Source organism: Lithobates pipiens, unplaced genomic scaffold (genome assembly GCF_037356315.1).
Source record: "Lithobates pipiens isolate NorthernLeopardFrog02 unplaced genomic scaffold, aLitPip1_a1.2 Scaffold_16, whole genome shotgun sequence".
Lineage (NCBI taxonomy): Eukaryota > Metazoa > Chordata > Amphibia > Anura > Ranidae > Lithobates > Lithobates pipiens.
The window spans coordinates 242,470,064-242,485,548 of record NW_027507748.1 but is presented as its reverse complement, the minus strand read 5'-3'; the positions used below and the strand labels follow the sequence as shown (position 1 = coordinate 242,485,548).

At 40.9% G+C, this 15,485-nt stretch overlaps 1 protein-coding gene across 8 annotated transcripts in view; it reads right to left on the bottom strand.

Moving 5' to 3' along the window:
- The window catches only part of LEMD1 (LEM domain containing 1), a 399,416-nt gene that overhangs the window by 129,605 nt on the left and 254,326 nt on the right, over positions 1-15,485 (bottom strand). For 5 of the 8 annotated variants that reach the window (XM_077481225.1, XM_077481230.1, XM_077481227.1 and 2 more), the window contains 2 exons: positions 4,740-4,823; positions 4,199-4,279 (listed from right to left, as the gene is read on the bottom strand). The exons of 2 other annotated variants lie outside the window; for them this stretch is intronic. In XM_077481225.1, the coding sequence (XP_077337351.1) occupies positions 4,199-4,279; positions 4,740-4,823 (165 nt within the window). The remainder of the gene's footprint in view (positions 1-4,198; positions 4,280-4,739; positions 4,824-15,485) is intronic. One more of the 8 variants, XM_077481229.1, reaches the window with a different exon arrangement.

Genomic DNA, 15,485 nt, shown 5'->3' with positions numbered 1-15,485 from the left:
AATATTTGCTCTAATATTTCACAGCAGGGCTCGTTCCTACGCTCAACAGAATCCATGCCGTTTTTCTCAATAATTTTCATCCATATTGCCGACACCTGACATTACATTACAGCCACAAGCAGTTTTAGATGACTTTTATTCCTTTAGAAATGTCATGTTGTGCAGGGACTGTTCTAAACATGGGTAACACAGTCCACTTTACAGACATACTATAGTCACCCCCCAGGTACAATATTTAAAGGAATATTTCACCTTTTTTTATTCACTTTAAACATTAAAATCACTGCTCCTGATGCATTGATACATGTCACCCGGGGCAGGGTCCGGTCCCCAAACACTTTTTAGGATAATAACTTGCATATTAGCCTTTAACATTCACACTTGATTTTTCACATTCAGGTCCCCATAGACTAACAGTGTTCGAATGTTCGCACAAACTTTCAGTCTGTTCGCATGTTCTGCTGCGAACCGAACCGGGGGGTGTTCGGCTCATCCGTAATCAACATGTACAAACATATAAGAGGTCCATATAGTGAACTTGGTTCTTCAATGAGAGCAGTAGATTGCTTTAAGAAAGGTCTGGATTTTTTCCTAAGGGCACACACTATAACTGGGTACTAACCTTTATAGGTAAAATTGATCCAGGGAAAATCCGGTTGCCTCTTGGGGGTCAGGAAGGATTTTGTTCCCCTGCTGTAGCAAATTGGATCATGCTTTGCTGTTTTTTTTCCGCCTTTCTCTGGATCAACTGTGGGTATAAGTCTGGGTATATGGGAATGATTGATATTTTTTATTTATTTTTATGGTTTAACTAGAGGAATTTTTGCTCTCAGACTCCTAAGTAGAATTAAAGTCATGTGGCAGCACTGGATACTGCAAAATAAAGGTAGAAAAACAGATTTTTTCATTTTGGGGCATAAGGCTGAACTTGATTACAGTGGAGATTGTAAGTGTTAGGGTGGACTTCCACTTTAATGCATAGAATGCGTTAAGATAAAAAATAAATAAAAAATAAAAAAAATACCTTTACAACTGCTTTAAGTGTTAACAGTAATATGCACTCTAGTAATATCTATCTCAGTCTATTCCTAGTTGAAGCAAAGAAGCTAATGCTGTACATCTATGATGAGACAAACCTAGTTAAGATCATGACCCTTAGAAACAAGGCACGCCTGCTGTGGTGGCAGCTGAATTATTGGGCTCAGCATAAAGTCACTATACAATAAGGCAAGTAAAATCACTCCCATGTCAGTGCCAGTAAAAAAAAAAAAAAAAAAAGAAGAAAAAAATAATCACTCCTGCGTCGGTGTCAATAAATGAAGGCTGCATTCACAGCTGAGCATTTTCAGCTCATAAAATGCCCCAAAAAAAACGCCTAACAAGCAAAATCCCATTAATTTCAATGGCACCTGTTCACATCTGAGCGTCTTGTCACCCAAACGCCTTAAAAATGCCCTAAGCTCAAAAAAAAAAAAAAAAAAAAGAGCACAAGCTTATTTGAGGCAGATTACAGGCATTTTAATGCCCTTTACATTGGCGACCTGAACAAAATTGTGGCAAAATCACAGTAAAAAACGCTGCAAAAACATGAGACAAACGCTCAGGTGTTAATGCAGCCTAAGAGATATCCTGATCAGTGCAGCTGGCACATCAGTTTGAATAAGGTACTACAATATAATATCTGTGGTGGAGTCTGGTCACTAGGTCCCTGACTCCATTCAGATCTCTCTAATAAGAAAATTGCCTTCGCAGCAAAGTGAGGAAATGTTTCATTCCTGACTTGCCTCCCAACACAGCACAAGGGAAGTGTGGGCTGGAAAATTTGCTTCACTCAGTTATGCAGATACATGCTAATCAGCAGATTCAAGTTTTAAAGCGGAGTTCCATCCTAAAGTGGAACTTCCGCTCATCGGAACCCTCCCCCCCTCCAGTGCCAGAATTGGCACCTTTCAGAAGGGAGGGGGGTACAGATACCTGTATAATACAGGTATCTGCACCCACTTCTGGGCATAGATATCCGCAGAATCTGCGGGTATTTATGCCACTTCCTGCGGGGCCCCTGCTGTCTGCTGGGAAACAGACGGATCTCAGAGACAGCAGGGACCATCCTTATTGCGCAGCGCAACTCGTGCATGCACAGTAGGAAACCGGGAAGTGAAACCACAAGGCTTCACTTCCCGATTCCCATACCCAAGATGGCGGCGGCAGCACCCAAGAGCCGAGCGACAGATCGGCTTCGGGTGCCGACATCGCGGGCATGCTGGACGGGTAAGTGTCCATATTTTAAAAGTCAGCAGCTGCGGATTAAAAAAAAAAAAAACTTAGTAAATACCATTATTTTCTTTCTCATTCACCAATGCTACCAATTCTGTGGAAAAATCAGTTTAACCCGAAAGACCGTTTTTGCACACTACCTGACGCCACACTTCATGCTTATCCCATATGCTATTGTTCCAGTCAGGCAACCGGGATCTCAACATTGTGTTAGGAAAGCCAAGGGGAGTATCACATGCTCTCATACCATTTAACCCCAAAATTACTGGGATTTTAAACATAGTTTTTGTGGAGTGAGGCAGTAGCCTACTAGTAAGCAAAGGCACCATTATATACAATTTAATGTTAGATGATAATGTTAGATGTAATCAATCCAACATAAGTTTATAGTGCAGTCTCCAGACCATGTCTACAATGAGCCATGCTCATTTATTTTTCTTTGTGATCTTTGGAAATCTGTGCAAGAGCTTTGCAATGGCCTTTTCCAAAAGCTCTGTTACGGACATGTCACTGTGCTTCAACTACAACTCTACGCACATAAGCTAAAAAGTGTCCTCACAGCTTTTTTTGTGCTCACACCTGTAAGTAGGTCACCCTCTGCTTCTAACATTTTTTATTCAAATACCAACTACCTGACTGGGGCTGGCAGCCTATCAGAACATTAAAGGTGTCTGAATTCCACCAATTTAGTTTAATAACAGCAAATGTTCAATATATTTCTCAAAAGAAAAGGGTTCTGTTACTCAAATGAATACAATGAAGTTCTACCTTTTTACAGTCCTACAACATAGTTGTATCCAAATGTATCTGATCCGTTATGAAAGATTAAAACCAGAAATACTTTCAAGCTGGCTAAAAACTTTGTACGTTGACAAAAAAAGGTGACACGGTCTCTTCTTTTGTGTGGGTATGAAACAGTATAATAGGCTAACAGTATAATAGTCTATATACATAAACACATGTGTGTATATATGACTTGCCTGAAAACCAAAACTATATAATCTACCCCAATTATTTTGCACAGCAGAAATTAGAAAGATTGAGACATTTTGTGCTGTCTCTCTTCTACCATGCTGTTATTCTAATGTGGGATTTGAGGTTATAAGGAGAGGGGGTTAGACGGCTTACTGAATAAAAGAGCACTGGGAGAATGTGTGCAGATACTCTAGTGTGACGCTCATTTACCCTAGGTTCAAACCGATGCGTTTTTAAGTACATTTTGCAGTTTGTAGAAATAATCCATTTAACATGGTGTCCTATGGTACATGCTCACATCTATGAGTTTTGCAGCTGGTGTGTTTTTGAAAAGGGTTGGGGACTTTAAGCATTGTGTGTGAAATAGACTTCAATGGAATTGCACCAGAAAAGTGTTGTGTATGCGAAGCGATTTTTGATGTGTTTTGCGGTTTTTATTTTTCTGTTTAAAGCACTATATAGCTGGTTGAGAAGGAGGCCGCTAAGACGGCCACTGCATCCTTAACAACCGATGAGTCATCAGGTGTCAGTGGGCTTCCCCGCTGAATGGCAAAAACAAAAAAGAAAAAAAGGAAAAGAAAAAGACATGGGTGTAGTATGAATCCGGAGGGGACCCACCCCCATAATTTTATTTATTTTTTAAATCCATACCAGACCCTTATTCAAGCATGCAGCCTGGCGCCTGGGAGGGAAGGGAAAAAACAAAAGGGATAGAATAGACCTGAACCTAGACGTATAGTGGAGGGAGTAGGCAGGTGACAAGAAGGTGCAAAGCTGCAGTGGTAAATTGTGGTGTCACTTTTCTGGATGTGAAGTACAGCAGTTGTACATTCATGAAAGAGTGGGTAAACAAAATAGCATCTTATCTATGCAAAGTCAAAGTTAATGTATGTCAATGCTGTATTTAGCGGTTTGGGCACCAATCCACTTTAAGAACTCTACTTTCCTGTTTTAACATCTTTGTTACGCTGAAGTCATCTCCTAGTGTTGCAATGGTCTGGTTAAATTCAGCTGCAATACATGCGGGAATCTGAAATGGTAATTTTTTTTCTTCATTTAACAAATTATCAGCAATACAAGCAATTATCTAACAAACATTTTAGAGGAATCTAGGATTATGCAGCTCCACATTCTTACATGTAGCAGCTATTGTCTGGCTTAAATACAAATACTGAGGAAATAATGCAGGTGTCTGTCATTACAAAAAATTGTAGCTTTTTGTAGGATTTCTAGGTCAGCTTACTGACAATTATATAGTCTGTACATGCAAGTACATGGAGCAAATGTAAAATGGAAACACAAAGTGCTAAAAAGTAAACACCAACACCACTATGAGAGTGAAGTTAAACACTAAAAAAAATAGCGAGCTTTACGCATTGTTGTCCATAGGACTTGTGAAGTACTGTAAAATAAACAATACAATCTCAGCAAGATAGTTCACCCAGTGACATGCTTATATTATCAAATAGAAGAATTTTCTGCAAAATTACATGTGTATATTGGCCAGCAGAGGAGGGTCTTGTTGAGCTTGGTAAAGAAGATCGCCTGGGTACTGGAACATTCACAGTATAAACCTAAAGTGAATACACACATCGCCTTAATAAAATTATTTACTAAGCCATTTATAGCAGCAATAATACATTTATTTAAAGGGAAATTAATGGTCTTGGACCAAAATCTGTTTCTTTAAGGCTATGTTCACACTGATCCAACATAAAAGTTGTACGACTTCCCGATCCAACTTTGCCCTGTAATTTAATGTCTGACTTCAATGAATGGGATCCGACTTTGATTCGACCATACCAGGCCCTTTGAGTCTGGCATGATTCTCGAGGGGGAACACCACGCCAAAAATGCTGGCTCAAGCCTTGGTCTCACCCATGATCTCTGGCAGTTGATATAGTCATGGGACATGACGTCACAAGGGTGGAGTCTCATGGCAACGTCATCGGATGGCCTTGCCCCATGGCTATATAAGAACTGGCAGACATCAGAGATGACACACAGGCGGGAGCCAGCGGAGGACCGGGTCAGCAGAAGAGAAGACAGCAGCGGAGGGAGAAGACTGGAGGAAGAACACATTGGTGGCAGAATCGGAGAAAGAAAACAGAGCTAGGATGGGGGCATTTTAACTTTTAATAATGGACTTGTAAATAAAAACAAGAGATGGTTTTGATACTACACTTTTTTTTCTTAGGGGGTGAGTGAGTAGGGGTGCAATGTACTCCACATATTCATTCACATGGGGGGGTAGGATCAGGGATCTCCCCTTTATAATGCTTCCAGATCCCGATAAGTCCCCTGTCTACAGACTCCCACAACCACCACCCAGGGTTGTCCGAAAGAGGCCCCTGCCCCAAAGCACCCACTCTATGTTGAGGGTATGTGGCCTGGTGTGGTTGCTCCTCCCCCTTTCTATGTGGCCTGGTGTGGTTGCCCCTCCCACTTTCTGACTGGCATGCTCAGATAAGGGTCTGGTATGGATTATGAGGGTGGACCCCACACGTTTTTTCTTTTTACTATTTTTTGTCATGGGTTTCACCTCAAAATCCACGCCAGATCCTCAGATCACAATTCGAACCAAAGTAGTGCGGGAAGCATTTTCAAAGTTGGACCAACAATTTGGACCAGTTAAGATGACTCTCTTAGGGACCCATTGATTTTGACATTTCAGGCGACTTGTGCTGCATGTTGACATGTTGGATCACTGTGAGCTGGCTTTATAGCCAAGTTAAGGTGTCAATACGAGTGTTAGGGTGTCAATGCTCACTCACTGCAATTTACCTGTGGAGGAGCAGCATTGGCTTTGTCACCCTACTGCTTTCCTGATCTGAACCACAAACACCTACACTTTGCTTCAACTTTAGGAGGCAGCATATATAGTTCACAAAAGATACAGTATCTCACACAACTATAACTTAGTACTAACATTTATAGGTAAAGCTGATACAGGGAAAATGCAATTGCCTCTGGGGGGGGGGGATCAGGAAGGAATTTCTTCCCCTGCTGTAGCAAATTGGAGCATGCCTCGCTGAGGTTTTTTGTCTTCCTCTAGATCAACTGTGGGTATAGGCTTGTGTATATGGGATTGTTTTTTCTTTTTTTGGTTGAACTTGGACTTGCACTCAGAACAGGCCTCCCTGTGGTTGACCAAAATGGTTGAGTGCACACGCTTAGCATCATATCCAGCCACTCTGCAAACAGTTTGCTGAAGACAAGCAGACTAAGGGCATGGATTCATCTATCAGAAGGTGGAAAGAAAGCAAATCTAACACTTGAAATGCAAACAAAGGCACCTAGTGGCGCTTTACAACATCCACACTGTTAATTACCAGTGTGCTATAATAACCAAAAAATACCCAACGTGAGAATAAAAATGTGCATAAAAAATGATCAACAATACAATAAATATTGATGAAGTAGCAACAAAATACAATCGAACAAAAAAAGATTTACAGTCAAAAATATATAAATCACACAAAAAGTGATGCTGTGAATAAGTGACAAAAGGTGAAAAATAAAAAATGAACACAAGAACAAATAATGCTCTAATAAAGATGTGCAGTTCCAAAGTGGATTCAATTAATCTTCAATCAAGGAAAATTGATGGAGAGCAGTAACCATAATGGTGGCAATAGTTCAAAAAAAAAAAAAAAAAAAAAAATTAATTCAGATAAACATTCTGTAGCCAAGTGTCCATCAAGTGAAAAACCTCCACCGCAACCTTGGTGCTCGTGCCCCCCTTGTATAAAAAAACTCACCAAAAGTATTGCCCAGCACTCTCGTGTCAGGCAAAAACGCTTATAGTGTATATAAGTGATGATTATTTTCTCCAAGCCACTTCTTATGGGAACTTCGCAGGCAGAGGATAGTCACTTATTATCTCAGAATTACCTCAAGGAGACAAAAGAAACTTCCCATAGTGCAATAATGTAAAGCTAGTTTAATAAAACGTCAAATTTTAAAATCACACTCACATGGATCCAATTAAAAACAGGCACTTCAAATAGACAATCCACTGGTCAGTTTAAAGGTTCTTCCCTCATAGGCATTGGCGAGTATACTGGAAACAAGCTAGGTAGAGTCACATAGCACCGTCTCTATACAAGGTATCTGTGTGGTACCTGACAGCAGATAGCTCAAATTGAAACCAGCGCCAAATGGTGATATTCCGTCCTTCAATCTGTATGTTCTCCTCCCTCCGCCTTCTAACAAACTAATTACTGTGTGTGCTGGCCGCCGTATAGCCACGCCCCCGACATGTTTCGTCCAATGGACTTCCTCATGAGGAAGTCCATTGGACGAAACATGTCGGGGGCGTGGCTATACGGCGACCAGCACACACAGTAATTCGTTTGTTAGAAGGCGGAGGGAGGAGAACATACAGATTGAAGGACGGAATATCACCATTTGGCGCTGGTTTCAGTTTGAGCTATCTGCTGTCAGGTACCACACAGATACCTTGTATAGAGACGGTGCTATGTGACTCTACCTAGCTTGTTTCCAGTATACTCACCAATGCCTATGAGGGAAGAACCTTTAAACTGACCAGTGGATTGTCTATTTGAAGTGCCTGTTTTTAATTGGATCCATGTGAGTGTGATTTTAAAATTTGACGTTTTATTAAACTAGCTTTACATTATTGCACTATGGGAAGTTTCTTTTGTCTCCTTGAGGTAATTCTGAGATAATAAGTGACTATCCTCTGCCTGCGAAGTTCCCATAAGAAGTGGCTTGGAGAAAATAATCATCACTTATATACACTATAAGCGTTTTTGCCTGACACGAGAGTGCTGGGCAATACTTTTGGTGAGTTTTTTATACAAGGGGGGCACGAGCACCAAGTTTGCGGTGGAGGTTTTTCACTTGATGGACACTTGGCTACAGAATGTTTATCTGAATTAATTTTTTTTTATTTTTTTTTATTTATTTTTTTTATTTTTTTTTGAACTATTGCCACCATTATGGTTACTGCTCTCCATCAATTTTCCTTGATTGAAGATTAATTGAATCCACTTTGGAACTGCACATCTTTATTAGAGCATTATTTGTTCTTGTGTTCATTTTTTATTTTTCACCTTTTGTCACTTATTCACAGCATCACTTTTTGTGTGATTTATATATTTTTGACTGTAAATCTTTTTTTGTTCGATTGTATTTTGTTGCTACTTCATCAATATTTATTGTATTGTTGATCATTTTTTATGCACATTTTTATTCTCACGTTGGGTATTTTTTGGTTATTATAGCACACTGGTAATTAACAGTGTGGATGTTGTATAGCGCCACTAGGTGCCTTTGTTTGCATTTCAAGTGTTAGATTTGCTTTCTTTCCACCTTCTGATAGATATATTTAATTTTTAAGTGGCAGCTGGAGGGAGGGGGTGTGTGAGCGCTGTGATGATATACTAATTGGGAGGTCATTGTTAGTGTATCTTAAGTTGTTTAAGGGCATGGATTACTGGAACTATGTCCTGTGGTCTGATGAGACCAAGATAAATTTATGTGGTTCAGATGGTGTCAAGCGTGTATTGCGGCAACCAGGTGAGGCATACAAAGACAAGTGTGTCTTATCTACAGTCAAACATGGTGGTGGGAGTGTCATGGTCTGGGGCTGCATGAGTGCCTCTGGCACTGGGTAGCTACAGTACATTGAGGGAACCATGAATGCCAACATGTACTATGACATAAGTTAAGGCAGTGCGGAAAATAATGGTGGCCACACAAAATATTGACACTTTGGGCTCAATTTGGACATTTTCACTTAGGGGTGTACTCACTTTTGTTGCCAGCAGTTTAGACATTAATGGCTGTGTTTTGAGTTATTTTGAGGGGACAGCAAATTTACACTGTTATACAAGCTGTAGACTCTTTACATTGTAGCAAAGTGTAATTTCTTCAGTGTTGTCATATGAAAAAATATAATAAAAGACTTAAAAAAATGCGTGGGGCATACTCACTTAGATGAGATACTGTAGCTAGGAAGGCTTGTTTTAGATCAGTGCAAAACATTTTGGCAAGATCAACTGCTATTATTCTTGTACTTGCAAAAATTGGAGTTCACGTGGAAAAAAAAGAAAAAACAAAACAAAAAAACAAGCAAATGCAGCCCCGCAGCTATTGACTGGTAAACTAGAATATATTGAATAATTGCACTTGGCATTAGATATGCTTTAAATTTGTTTATACAGTTGTGCTCTTAAAAACAGCAGAAAGCGTGCCTGTGTCAGTGTGATAGTAAAAGAAAGTAGCACTTTATTCAGATAAAAAAGTGTAAGAAACATTTTTCACTCATGGTTAGTGTTTGGCTGAAGCCATTTATTATCAACTGTGTTTACTTTTTAAATCATAATGACAACAGAAACTACCCAAATTACCCTGATCAAAAGTTTACATATGCACAAAAATAACAAAAATCTGGATGGCCGCACTCAAAGTCTCCACACCTGAAGAGGGAGGAGATCCTTTGGAATCAGACACCTGGAGCGGGTCTTTCTTTGCTGGCGATTTTGGCCTGATAAGATGCACACAAGTTGACACAAAGGGGGTTGAATGGTTATTAAGAGCCGGTTCACACAGAGGCAGCATGACATGAAGCGTAACTGCCTCAGGCGACCTGCACACAACTTCAGCGGCCTGAAGTCACCCCAAAAGTAGTACAGGAACCTTTTTCTAGGTCGCTCCTATTAGAATGGTTCCATAGTACAGAAGGAGATGCTACTTGTCAGGCGTCTAAGTCGCCTGACAAGTCCCCCCTGTGTGAACCAGCTCTAAAGGTAACCATCCTCACCTGTGATCTGTTTGCTTATAATTAGTGTGCGAGTATAAAAGATCAGTTTCTGGACTCCTGACAGACCCTTGCATCTTTCATCCAGTGCTGCACTTATGTTTCTGGATTCTGGGTGATGGGGAAAGAAAATGAATTGTCGTCAAAGGATCTGCGGGAAAAGGTAGTTGAACTGTATATAACATGAAAGGGATATAAAAAGATATCCAAGGAATTGAGAATGCTAATCAGCAGTGTTCAAACTCTAAACAAGAAGAGGAAAATGAGGGGTGCTGTTGAAATTAAGCCACGTTCAGGTAGGTCAACTAAAATGTCAGCCAAAACTGCCAGGAAAATTGTTCCGGGTACAATGAAAAACCCACAAAACTTCAGGTGAAATACAGGACTCTCTGAAAACATGTAGTGTGGGTGATTCAAGATGCGCAATAAGGAGGCACTTGAAGAAAGATGTGCCACTCTGGGGAGATATCAAATGTGCAGTTCAAGCAAGACAGCCCAAGATTTTACAGGAACTGGAGGCTTTTTGCCAAGAGGAATGGGCAGCTTTACCATCTGAGAAGATAAAGAGCCTCATCCACATAATACGAAAGACTTCAAGCTGTCATTGATGTTAAAGGGGGCAATACACGGTATTAAGAACTGGGGTATGTAAACTTTTGATCAGGGTCTTTTAGGCAGTTTGTTGTCCATTATGATTTAAAAAGAGTAAACACAGTTGATTGACAATAACTGGCTTCAGCTAAACACTGAGTGAAAGAAAAGTATTTGTGTTACCATTCGTATTCTCTGATGGCTGGCCAAGAAATCAAATTCTGCCAGGGTATGTAAACTTATGAGCACAACTGTATGTTTTTAAAAGAGAAGTGTGGGGTTTCACACACAGTGGTGGCAGTGTGACTGCCCCATTAAATCTGGGACAGTTGGCAACTGTGTCCTGGAATCAGGGGATCACCAAGTTGTTGCATACTGCATGTGCCAGCTCAGTGTTCTTGGCACAGCACCATCAGTTCATGCACGCCACTGACCTAGGTCTCACTTTGAGGTGTAGTGTCATCTGTGCACATACAGCTGGAGCATGGGGTCATGCAATGGGGCATCTTTTCCGGAGAGGTGCTGGTTTCAGAGCACAAGCCACTGCCACCACCAGCTGCTTGCAGTATGTGACTAACTAGTAACTATCCTCCTGGGCCCCTCACAGCCTGAATTTCTGTACAGTACTGAGTTGAGTTACTTGGATCACACCAAACATACTTTGGGCGAGTCAGCAGACATTGGCTGGTGTTTTTTGTTCAGTCCATATTGCGCTTTACTATTGCATTCAGTGTGGGCCCCTGGCGATTTTATTTACTTGCAGTATGTGATCATGTCAGATACCATCCACAGACAAAAAGCACCTATTAGGCTGAGGCTGGCGAGTTCTCCATGGCAGCCAAAAACAGAGCTGTGCTTCAAGACGGAGTCACGTAAGAAAGTCTCGATAATGGCATGCCATGTTAGAACTAGCAGGGATTAAATTTCTCTAGATTTACTTAGGGTACTTTATTATCCAAGTGCTGATCATGGGGCAGAGTTGGGAAAAATAGGGTATAAGTGAAGCGGTTGCCAATGAAAACAGTGCAAGGTCTAATTTTTAAAGCCCAGCACCAGGAAATTAAAAATATTATCCCTTGCAGTGGGGCTGCCAGGGTTGATTGCTCATTTATGTCTAAGGAAGCAATAAAAAAAGATTTACTTACCCAATCCTCCACTCCTCCCAGCAACCAGACCGGTCCCTGTAGGGTCCATAATCCTGCACTGGAAATTAGGACACTGAATGACAGTCTACCACCACAGAGTGGGGGAGTGTGTCAAGCCAGGGGAACAGAGGATGAGGTATGTAAAACTGTTTCTTCTCTCGTCTAGACAAAATAAGTAATTGGAGATCATGTTTCATTTACCCGAGTTGGCTTTTAAACTTTCTATTCCTGTCCTATCTGTCAACTCTACTGGTCACAGTTTCGAGTTATCTGTCCCGTGATGTCTGTGCCCCAGGGATCAAAGCATGCAGCACCTTCAAGTTGTATTCTCAATAGACAGTAAATTGAGCTGTATAACAGTGCAGGGGTGTGTTAGCGCAGTGTGCATCACATTCTCCAGACCCTTGCACACTCCTGACCCTTCACTCTCATGCTTTATTGCACATTTATACCTTGGACTTTGTGTTGCTTACTCCTAACCGCAACACTCTGTACATTACACACCTCTAACTCCCTACACTCTGCATGTTACAGACTTCTGTACTATATACTGTATACAACATATTGTACATTTCACACATCTTGCCAAAGTGCTCATTGTCTTAGTTGCTGGCTGCTAAGAGTCTGTGGCTATTTTAATAAATGTCCTGAATAAATATTTGTTAAATTTTTCACAAAAGAGAATACAAAAATTTTGCAAACCTGTACAGTATAAAATTTTTACTAAATAGGTGTATATCCAAGAATTTTTTAGGCATGAAAATACACCCAAAATGTCCATTCTTCCAAGTATAGATCTTTACTGTCGATATAGATTGTATTTTCAGTGTCATTATGGGGTAGCCCCAATGCTCGTTTAGTACTCCAAATGTGACGTGAACAAAATGCATCTCAGTCTCCATATACAGTTAAAGATAGAGCTTCTGCTTATTGCAAATTCAAATTAAAAGTCAGCTTATAACCCTTAGTAGATTGCAGAAGTGCTTAAGATCTACTGTATACGTTAGTGAAAGAGGTCTACAATAAATGTCCTCTTTAAAGCAGAATTAAACCCAAAAGCAAACATACTGCAGCTTACTAATCCCTAGATGTGATGGCTGCATTTGTTTTCCTTTTTAGGCTTTCTTTCCTCCATTTGTACCAGATGAACCGGGTAAATGTGTGTTTTTTTTCCCAACAGAACAATCTCTCTTGCAAATATATCAGTTAAAGTGTAGAAACAAACAATTCATCTCCAACAGGGGTGCTTACAATGATCAGCTTTTATTTATGCAAAACCTGTATCCCAAATGAAAAAAAAAAAAAAAAAAAAAAGCTTTGCTGTAACTGTTAGCTGGAGTTTGACTAAAATGTGTTAGTGTATCTAAATCTGCTAGTACAGCTAACACTTCCTTCTCCCAGACTGACAATGCCTACAATTAGTAGGCTTAGGTTATGCAACATGCCCCTTTTAGCCCTTCTCACTGTTAATTTGGCCAAACCCACTGTTCACCATGGCGTGCTCCATGCTCTATATTATTCTTCTCCTTGGTGTGCCCAAAAGGTGCCCCAGATCTTTTACAAAACCCAGGAGAAGCCCTGCCCGGTGCACCTCCTCGTGCACCCCCCAAACCTCTTTTCACTGAGCCATCGCTCTGCAACCTTCAACTCATCAGCAGCCACAACAGTTGCAGTACACGGCAGAGCTCTCAGTGTCAAATTATGTTTTCTAAATATTTTATACCAAATATGTTTGCAGTATAATTGGTGTTTAACACTGTATTTTCTTCAAGAGCTGCAGTGATGTCGCACTTTAAATAGCCTGTGCAGGCTAAAAGTTGTAGCTTACGAAACAAATACATAAATCATTTTACTTACTGGTTGAGTATCTGTCATTATCATACATCTTCCTGTATGTACAGTATTTAAAATTAAATTCTTTTGGATTAAAAAAAAATAATTAAATTGCACAATAGTTTAAACAATATGCCTGTTGTAGAGCCACTCCAATTTTAAATGAATGCCCCGCTCCAAAAGTTCATTCTACTCCTACAATGGCTTGCTGGATGCAAAACAAAAATGTTATAAATTATCTTGAAATGTTGGTAACTACGCAAACAAATACTCACCCACCTAGGAATTGCATAAAAAACTCACTTTGCCTATGCCCTGTACGATTAAGAAAACATGTCTTGGAATTCAACAAATCGGACAAGGGATGAGATGACTTCCAATACAGTGGGAAGCATGGGTGAAGTGTACCATGGGAGCAGCACCCAAATTACATGGGTGCAAATTCAGAATTCAAAGTCAGCAGAACAAGCCTTTCTAACCTTACATCTTGGTCCCCAAACATTGTAGTAAAGCTCTTACATTGTGAATCCACGCTTTGTTTTCTAATTGACCACCATTTTCTAATGGGAGAATGTGCACAAATTCACAGTAAAACTAGGGACAAGTGAGGAAGAAAGCTAGCATGAAAACATTCCAGCACTGTGGTTGTACAGAATACCATCTATATTTAACACATGGCACACCCAAAGCAATTAGAACTTATTATTGTTAAAGTAGTATCAACAAAACTACAAAAACATTGCTGAATTACCAAGAGGACCAAGTGCATATAGCCAGGGCCGGTGCTACCACTAGGCAAACTAGGCAGCCGCCTAGGGTGCCCTGCTGCCTAGGGGCGCCCAGTCACTGGTGTTCCTAATCTCTTCTCTCTAGAACAAGCAACTAAAGCTCAGCATCAGCAGGCAGCTGCCGCTCTGTTTGCACATAGTGTCAGAGGCACGGTGGCGACAGAGGACGGTGTATGTGTCCGGACTCCCGAATGAATGGAAGCAAGCAAACATTCATTGATGGGCACTAGTAGGCTACATTGATGGGCCACTGGTGAGGCTGCATTTGATGGGCGCTTAATTAAAAAGGTGGGGTATACATGGGCAGGACAAAGGGGGTGGAGGGCAAGGGGGTACAGCAAAATTAGGTTTTCGCCTAGGGTGTCAAAAATCCTTGCACCAGCCCTGCATGTAGCATTTGATCCTGTTCCGATTGTGGCCCCATTGTACAGTAATGTCTCACTGGCCCTCTCCTCCTCCCTCTAAATGCTGATAAAGCAGAGCAGCTTTGATCACAGGAATCACTGTACTTACTGTCAGCTGGCAATTCATTGTATTCAGTATTGTAATCTGCCTCTCACAGACCCCTCTCCTCTCTCTTGGAATGCTAAGGCAGAGGAGCTCTGATCACAAAAATCATTGTACCATGCTTAATCCTAGACAACAGATCACTGTAGTCTGTATTATAATCTGTCTCCCACTGACCCATCTCCTCCCTTTCCTTCTGAACCTAAACAAGGCGGCGCAGCCATGATCACAGAAATCAATGTTTCATAGCAGCCAGCAGATTTTTATAATCTATATCATTGCCACTCAGAGCTCATTATAAATGCATGCTTGTAAGTAACTGGTCAGACAGAGGTGGGGGAGTGTTGTGGAAATTTTATGAAAATGTATTTTAATATGTATTGTCAGTGTCTCCCAGTGTTGGTTCTCCCGCAGCCCGCTCTAAAGAGCCGACTGGGGCAAACTAATGCTGGCTGAGATCCGTTTGGTAGTGTAAAACTTCCTGAGGTTGGAGAGAAGTGTTTAGGGAGTGGGGATACGTCCACCAGCGAAGGGCCCCTTTACGATGCGCAGACCAATCTTCGGGGGGGGGGGGGATGTGTTCCC